This window comes from Salvelinus fontinalis, chromosome 18 (genome assembly GCF_029448725.1).
Source record: "Salvelinus fontinalis isolate EN_2023a chromosome 18, ASM2944872v1, whole genome shotgun sequence".
Classification (NCBI taxonomy): domain Eukaryota; kingdom Metazoa; phylum Chordata; class Actinopteri; order Salmoniformes; family Salmonidae; genus Salvelinus; species Salvelinus fontinalis.
The window spans coordinates 15,681,471-15,690,568 of NC_074682.1; the positions used below are offsets into that span (position 1 = coordinate 15,681,471).

Here is a 9,098-nt window from a genome sequence, read left to right on the forward strand (position 1 = left end):
CCGATTTGGATACATGCCGAATCAAATACGACAGGTTAGAGCTAAATAGAAATAGACTAGGGGCAAATAAAACGTAGTTTACATTTATTCGGAGAATATTTGTGTTTGGGTAGGACATTAATTTTATGTTAACACCAAAATGTCGTTTGAATGAGGTTTTATAACCGATTCCGTGATCAATGCATTTTCCTTTGACGAGGCATCGGTTTAGAACTGAAACCCTGCACAATTTTTTTTCTCCAAAAGATCTGCATCGGTTCTTGATTCCCTGGCTGGTCTTTGCAACTGTTTCTTTCGAAATGTAACAAAAACAGCTGATCGTGATATCGCAGTAACCGTAGCACCACCGCTTCCCCCGCCCATCTTAATTATTCGATGAGGTTTAACGGCAGTTGGCATCCAATAAATGTTGCATTACCGCCATCTACTAGACTGGAGTATAACTCGCTTATACTTTGCTTGAAAAAAATCATAAATAAACAAATACGCTACCATTTAACACTACAAGTTACACCCCACCACTACACTATTTAGTCCTACCTCAGGCCAACAATCTGCAAGGATGGGACACCACCACTTAACACACCCTGCAACTCTTCTGACGTCAAGTCTCGCACACCCAAATACCTCTCTGCAGCTGCCACCACACAATAGTGAAGACATCAAAACTATGAAATAACACATATGGAATCATGTAGTAACCAAAAAAGTGTTAAACAAATATATTTTATATCTGAGAATATTCAAAGTAGCCTCTGTTTTCCTTGATGACAGCTTTGCACACTCTTGGCATTCTATCAAACAGCTTCACCTGGAATGAGGTCGGTGATTGTGGAGGTCAGGTCATCTGATGCAGCAGATGCTGGGGGTACATTTGCCTCTATACTCCACACACACACACACACACACACACACACACACACACACACACACACACTGGCAGCAGAAGAGGCAATTGCCTCAGGTCTTACATCATCACATCATCAAGGGGCCTCGTGAGTTGGTCATAATAATAATAAAAAATATCCACTTGAGGCGCCCCCCCCAAGGTCCGCTTAAGGCATAATAAATTAATAATAATAAAAAAATCTACATCAAAATCCTTCTGTTAGGGATATTGTATCTTTTGAAATCGGCATTCCGCATCTGCGGTGGAAGGGGTTGACACTACTTACCACCAGTGGTGGAAAAAGTACTCAATTGTCAAACTTGAGTAAAAGTAAAGATACCTTAATAGAAAATGACTCAAGTAAAAGTGAGCCACCCAGTAAAATACTACTTGAGTAAATGTCTGAAAGTATTTGGTTTTAAATATACTTATGTATCAAAAGTTAAAAGTAAAAGTACAAATAATTTCAAAGACAGCACCATTTTCTTGTATGTTTTATTTACTTACGGAAAACCAGGAGCACATTCCAACACTCAGACATAATTTACAAACGAAGCATGTGTGTTTAGTGAGTACATTGGACCCTTTTCCTGTCTTGCTAAGCATTCAAAATGTAACTTTTTGGTGTCAGGGAAAATGTATGCAGTAAAAAGTAAATACTTTTCTTTAGGAATGTAGTGAAGTAAAAAAAAAAGTTGTAAAAAAAAAGTGTAAAGTACAGAACCCCAAAAACTACTTAAGTAGTACTTTAAAGTATTTTTACTTAAGTATTTTAAACCACAGCCACAAAGTCATAATTATCGCAAAACCCTGCATATTTCTACAATTTAAAATCTGATTTTAAACCTAACCCTAACCTTTACCTCACTGCTAACCTTAAGCCTAACCCTAACCTCAAACTAAGAGCATCTGTACACAACACAACATTTTGTCCCTGATCTGAGCCACAAGAAATGGCCATATGGGTTCTGGCTTTGTTTCATTTTACCCCCCCCCCCCCCCATCCATTACTTTGTCCTGGTTTATTTAACATGTATGTAATAAATCACATAGCATAGGTCTACTACAGGCCTATGAGTCATTCTCCCTCTCTCATCCATTGGTTCCATACAGAATAGGCTACGTCAAAAGCAAATAACCAGTGGAGATTATAGCATGTAAATCTTGGTGGGGCAAAACGACAAACACATTTTTTGATGCATGCCAGCAAAGCCACAACACGACACTAAACATCATGTTAATTGCATTATAGCGGTGACAAACTGTTAGGGCCTACATAAAGGTGTCCCAATAGCAGAGCTTTCTTTTCAACACCATGGAGTGAATCCTTACCACCACTACACCTGGCTGTCAGTGGAGCCTTCTCTAGCAGCAAAACAGTTCATTCAGCCTCATTTACTGCCTTTAAAAAAAAACTAGCTGATATGGCTGACTTGCTTAAACAAATATGGTTTCTACTGACAATTGAGATGTACAAACTACAGCATAAGGGGATGACAAGCAGATAAGAGGCAATCCATAATTTCGATTAAGACATTCATGAGCGAGCTAGGACAGTCAATATAACTATTTGTTCAGCACTTTTGAAATGTACAGCGACAGAATTCAGAACATGGGTCGTTCTTACAGTATTCTCCCTGTACACCAAGTCAGAACATTAGGATAAATAAAAGGGGCATATAGGCAGAAAATGAAAGCTCTTCTAATATTTGACAATTACATTTCTCTAAAACAGGCTATAGGCTACATGTGCACCACCAAGTCAGAACAGTAGGCTAAGTTATGAGAGGGAACGGCACCAAATTGTTATGGACACATTTTGTCATTAAACTTTGTCATCGAAGTCTGGCATTCTCTGGATTTATGGTGCTTTCAAGACAAATGGGATCTCTGAAAAAAACAAGGTTGAAACATGACGTCAGGGATCTTCAGGTCGGAGCTCTAGAAAGAGGCCAGAGTCCCCGACTTGGAATTTTGAGTTGGATGGCCGTTCAAAACTTATTTTCCCAGTCTGAGTTTTTTTTTCTTCCAGAGTTCCCAGTTGTCTTGAACTCACTGAAGTCTGAGATTTCCCAGTTCTGAATTTCCAGTTGTTTTGAACGTGGCAGAATTGACAGCATGGTCAATGTATTGAACCTTTTCTGGCCCATGGTGTGTTGCGAGTTATTATTAATCCTTTTAAGCTTGGAAAAGAGAACCTTAAACCCTGTCTTGGACCACACCCCCTCTCCACTGAATTGCGGGCTAGTGATTTCTTTACAAAGCTTGCAGTTTGCCACTAATTCAAATCAAATGTATTTATATAGCCCTTCGTACATCAGCTGATATCTCAAAGTGCTGTACAGAAACCCAGCCTAAAACCCCAAACAGCAAGCAATGCAGGTGTAGAAGCACCTAATTCCTTCCAAACCACTCATTGTTAAATTTGCGATTTCCAACTTGTTGTGTAATGTTTATGTCCAATTGCCGATGAGCACTGATACGTTTTATCTATAATTTATTATCATGTTTAGTTATTTTTATTTATTTATTTTATTTAACCTTTATTTAACTAGGCATATGAAAATGATTGAAAAGGATTTGCCAGTAGATTGTCGACTTGATACATGATGATGACTGCTTGTCTAGCTTGCTAGCTAAGATTTTGAAAGTATGATGTTGTCATGATCAGTCCAATCAAAGTTACGTTAGATAACGTGATTTGACATCCTTTTATCTGTGGCCAATGACCTTGAGCCTTCTTGGATGGGCACTTATAATGTAAGTCTATGGCAGCACCCAAGGGGCTTACATTTTCGAGGTCTCCCTGTAGATTTTGTGCTTATGTAGTGTCCCCATGAGTGACAGAGCACTGAGCCAATCATGGTGCAACTAGAAAACATTACCAACCCTTAGGCTCTGTAATTTACACTGGCTGCCCCACCACAACAGAAAGCATGTGTTTTTTGAAACACCTGCAAGCTCAATGCAGATGTAGGACATCAAATCTAATTCATTTATAAAGCCCTTCTTACATCAGCTGATATCTCAAAGTGCTGTACAGAAACCCAGCCTAAAACCCCAAACAGCAAGCAATGCAGGTGTTGAAGCATGGTGGCTAGGAAAAACTCCCTAGAAAGGACAGAAACTAGGAAGAAACCTAGAGAGTAACCAGGCTATGAGGTGTGGCCAGTTCTCTTCTGGCTGTGCCGGGTGGAGATTATAATAGAACATGGCCAAGATGTTCAAATGTTCATAGATGACCAGCAGGGTCAAATAATAATAATCACGGTGGTTGTCGAGGGTGCAACATGTCAGCACCTCAGGAGTAAATGTCAGTTAGCTTTTCATAGCCGATCATTCCGACTGTCTCTCCCGCTCCTGCTGTCTCTAGAGAGTTGAAAACAGCAGGTCTGGGACAGGTAGGACATCTTCTGTGAACTTGTCGAACTGAAACCTGCTGATATTGAACTTGATTCAGATACCAATTCCACCCAAAAGGTGGCGTCATGAAACTACCAGCAGCAAATGAGGCACTGGTACCGGTAAATCAGGTGTATTTACTTGACATAATGCGTGCTTGCCAAGTGTTAGTATTCACACAATAGTTAGTATTCACACAAAACTAAAACAATTTTCGTATTTGAATAAGGGATCTGTTATCAAAATGTTGCATGTTGAACATGCTGAACAAAACCATTAGAAATAGCGCCTATGTAGGCTAGCATTGATGGAATCGGCACACACCAAACCATCATTCTTTTGTTTTAGACATACTGACATCTTAAAGAACACGCATTATTGTCTTGAAGTCGAATAAGAGACAATAATGCTTGTCTGTATAGTGATCTGACAAGGTTGCGCAAGTCTCCAGAAAAGGTCTAATTAAAAAATATATATATATTTCTTTAACTTTTATTTAACCTGGCAAGTCAGAACGATCACGGCCGGGTGTGATACAGCACGGGATCGAACCAGGGTCTGTAATGACGCCTCTAGCACTGAGATGCAGTGCTTTACACCACTGCGCCATTCGGGAGCAAATAGGGCAACGTGTTAATGCACGAGTGTTTAATTTGCATAATTGGAATAGCCAATACTATTGCGTGATGTGTGTTATCTGCAGGTCAATGCGATCAAGGCCGGGTGAACGCTTTGGGGGACATGTTTTTGTTTAGGAATGGGTAAGCGAGTGGTATCATCCTGCGCTCATGCGGAGGTGGGGTGTGCCCTCAGGGCGTCAGAGTATTTCAGCAGAGGAGAGAGCAGCATTTTGGAGACAGTCCGTTATTTAGACAGTCACACAGTGGTCCACAGTTGAGCAGGTTGAGACAAACGGGTAGGGATATATTATTCTTTTTATACCGCTATTCTCATGTGGGAATAGTCATATCTAAATCATATTTCCAAAGTTTGAACCCGTGACTGGTGGATATTTTACGAACATATTTCGCAGTGGAAAAATGCCTCGGTCTTTCTTGGTCAAAAAGTATTTCGCCAATAAAAAACCCAACTATAGTGAACTGGAGTGTCAAAATGGTGAGTAGCTTTACGTTATTTATTAATTTTATGACGTAGAATGCATTATATAAATACATAAAACATTACAGAATAGGTAGCCACCTGTTTTCTCTATTATTCTTCCTTACAATAAACCTCTGGGGATATGTTTTACTTGATCCACTTTTACTTGTGTTGCCCAAACATAAACTGTCTCCACGTTGGCAACCTTTACAAATCATATTCGATTTTTTCAAGTAGGCTAAGGCTCGTTATAAAAAAAGGTAGTTCCCCCTAAACTGCACAAAGCTACAATACATTTTTTTCTACCCCATGTGAATACGTGGGAGGAAATGGCCCATGAAATCTCTGCTTGGTTGAATCTCTAATGTTTCTGCTGTAAAATGCTCTGGAATTTTATAAAGATATCACAGAGAAAGCTGACAGGCAGTTGTAGCTTTACAAGTTGAAAATATATGGCCTATCCAAACTTCATGTTATCTATTCATTATGTTGTGTTCCAGTTACATTAATTACTGTATATGTCCATGATGAAAACGTCTCAGTATCTGTCAGCTGTGCTGTAAATGTATCTCTATAACCTAACCCTCTTCCTCATCCCTCAGCCACCTCGCTGGAGAGGTACCCACTAGCTGAGCTTCCAGCAGGGGACAATAACTCAGCTGCCACCTGTTACACAACAGGACTGGTATGGGACGTGAGCTTCCTTCCAGCCCTCTATGTCCCCACATCCCCCACTGATGCCTCTCCCACCCCTGGTCCCCTGGACCTCAGCTCCCCATCTAGCCTCAGCAGCAGTGCCAGTAGCAGTGGAGAGGAGGATGAGGGGCGCACCTCTGACCCACCCAGCCCTGAGCCCACAGACACCTACCACCACCCCCAGCGCCCCAAACGCACAGGCATCAAGAGCCATGGGGCCCTGACCGAGGACGAGAGAGTGGCCCCAGTCACTGCAGCAAGGCCAGCCTTCTTCTGCAAGCACTGCCCTAAAGAGTACACCAGCCTGGGGGCTCTGAAGATGCATATCCGCTCGCACACACTACCCTGTGTCTGCCCCACCTGCGGAAAGGCCTTCTCCAGGCCCTGGCTGCTGCGCGGCCACATTCGCACACACACAGGTAAGAACTCCTACACTTTCCATTGGGTATTACTTTGGTAGAAGGCAGGGGCAATTATTTAGTTAATTAGATCAACACTTGCAGTTTGACCAACAAGCCAAAAGGGCTTTGTATTGATCACTCATTGTTTTCTACCACACTGTAACAATGACTCCCTGAGAATGATCTTATCATTGGCTACTCTGCGAGACAACAGAATGCGTGATAACATTGTGATGAAGGGGACAAAGAACATAAGGAATCTTTCAGCTTTCAAACTGCCCACTTACTACCAGCAGCAACTTGAAAGTAGTAATCTAATTTGGCACTGATTTAATCATGTTAATTCAAGTGTGGTCCTGATCCTGACACCAGATTCATATTACCCTTTAAATGAGCTGTATTCAAAGAGGTGTTAATTAACCCCTCTGGTGAGCTCAGAGACAGCCAAATTGATGTAGTTGTGTGTATTGCTAATCAAAGCAAAGGTTCACAGAACCCGTCTCATACACAGGCTTACAATTTTTTAATTTGTTCCTTTATTTAACTAGGCAAGTCAGTTAAGAACAAATTCTTGATTTACAATGACGGCCTACCGGGGAGCAGTGTGTTAACTGTCTTGTTAACACTGTCATGACAGATTTTTACCTTGTCAGCTCGGGGATTTGATCCAGCAACCTTTCGGTTACTGGCCCAACACTAACCACTAGGCTACCTGCCACCCTGCAACATCAGTTAGTGTCATGCATCTCTATCCAATGCTCCTCCAACCATCTCCTCCTTCTCAGGTGAGCGGCCATTCTCCTGCCAACACTGTAACCGTGCCTTCGCCGACCGCTCCAACCTGCGGGCGCACCTGCAGACCCACGCTGAGGTGAAGAAGTACCAGTGTGGCGTGTGTTCTCGTACCTTCAGCCGCATGTCCCTCCTCCAGAAACACAGCGCAGTCAGCTGCTCCACCTCCTCCACAGCATGAGCAGGACGGGGCCATGGAGTTATCCCCACAGAGACCTCAGGGCAGTAGGGGAGTCTACAGACTCATATCACCAGCAAGACCAGAGGAGCCTGAACCAATCTGCCAACAGAGACCATGAACTCACCGTTAACTAGTAGGAGAGGAAGTTGACCCTGACTCGTATCTCTTTGGATGGAACTTCCACAGCCATCTCAGTTTCAATCTCATTTAAAGAAGAAGAAGAACATTTTTCAAACTCCTCCCATTTCAAGTCTGGTAGATGCTTTTGCACTGTAAGTAACTCTGTACTCCTGCCATTCTCCCAGTCCCAACTTAGTTTTTTCCTCATATACAGTAGTGGATTCATGAGGGTTAGTGGTGCCATTGTTTTTGTCTATCCCGGCCTTTGTCCTGGCCAGACAAGCTCAGGATCATCGTGCCCTAGACACAGCTGCTGAGAGAGGTAGGGGTGCGTGTGCGAGATACATCTCTCAGCATGACACACACACACACACACACACACACACACACACACACACACACACACACACACACACACACACACACACACACACACACACACACACAGCTGTCCCTGGTAGAGTGGTGTAGATAGACAAGGTGCTAACAGGTGCTCTGGCCCTGACCTTCACTGGGCTGATAACAGGTGACTTCCACCTCCCCCAGAAAGAGGAAGTATGTCATCATCACAAAGAGGATGGGGTCCGTTGGTCCCTTTGTATGCATGTCTCCAGTGGGTCCGTCTTAAGCTTTTACTTTGACTACATCAAGCCCAGATGTAATCTGATGTGTTTCAATGACAGGATAAAGCCATTTGTTTCTGTTGTTATTCCTTATGGAAGCTCTCAGCTTTCAATGTCGTTTTAATTCCTGAATGATAATCTAAGCCATGCACTCCAGGTTACCACAGTGTTAATTATTGCCATTGTTCTCTACAATGATAGAGAGAACAGTCTTTCCCATGCCATTTTTGTAAGATATAAACTTGTTTTATGAAATGTATTATTTCTAAACCAAAGATGTGCCTTCTTGTCTCAGCTGGTAGTATTACTATTATGCATCAAACAGTCAGAACTGTGGGGAAGGAGGGGACCAAATTACATGTCTGAAATGTTGACATCATAGAGGCATGGTTTCACAGCCCTGGCTGTACAGAGGTCAATTTTACATTTCCTAAACCTTTTATGGTTTACAGTGCGGTGTCCAGATTGTATGTAGTCTTTATTTTTACTGTTTGTGTTTTTCACTTCTATTTCAATTATTTCATAGCGGATGGATTTGCATTCAATAAAATAATTTATGTTTATAAAAAGTATTGTTTTACCTTTTTTTGAACGAGTGTCTAGCACTACTTATACAACAACCATATATGCATGTTTGGTTAGAGACTGTTAATTGTAATAGGGCTCTCTTTCAACAACTGGAAATGTAGTCTGTTGGGAGTGAATGAGCAGTTTGAATTGCCCATTGTGACGTTTAGTGGGAGGCAGGTGTGCAGGTGAACACACTGAGTGATGGACAAGGACTACTGCGTACACCGGTTCAATATCTCCATCATCTCTCCACCTGCCACCGCCTCCTGCAGCCACTGTGCAAACAGTGTGTGTGCGTGTGCAAGTGTGAAAGAGAGAATAGA

At 42.1% G+C, this 9,098-nt stretch overlaps 1 protein-coding gene across 1 annotated transcript; it reads left to right on the forward strand.

Moving 5' to 3' along the window:
• Positions 1 to 5,078: 5,078 nt before the first annotated feature.
• LOC129815051 (protein snail homolog Sna-like) lies at positions 5,079 to 8,768 on the forward strand. Its single transcript, XM_055868356.1, has 3 exons — positions 5,079 to 5,407; positions 5,995 to 6,507; positions 7,275 to 8,768. The coding sequence occupies exons 1-3, from the start codon at positions 5,332 to 5,334 to the stop codon at positions 7,460 to 7,462; spliced, it is 777 nt and encodes a 258-aa protein (XP_055724331.1). The 5' UTR covers positions 5,079 to 5,331; the 3' UTR covers positions 7,463 to 8,768.
• Positions 8,769 to 9,098: the final 330 nt, after the last annotated feature.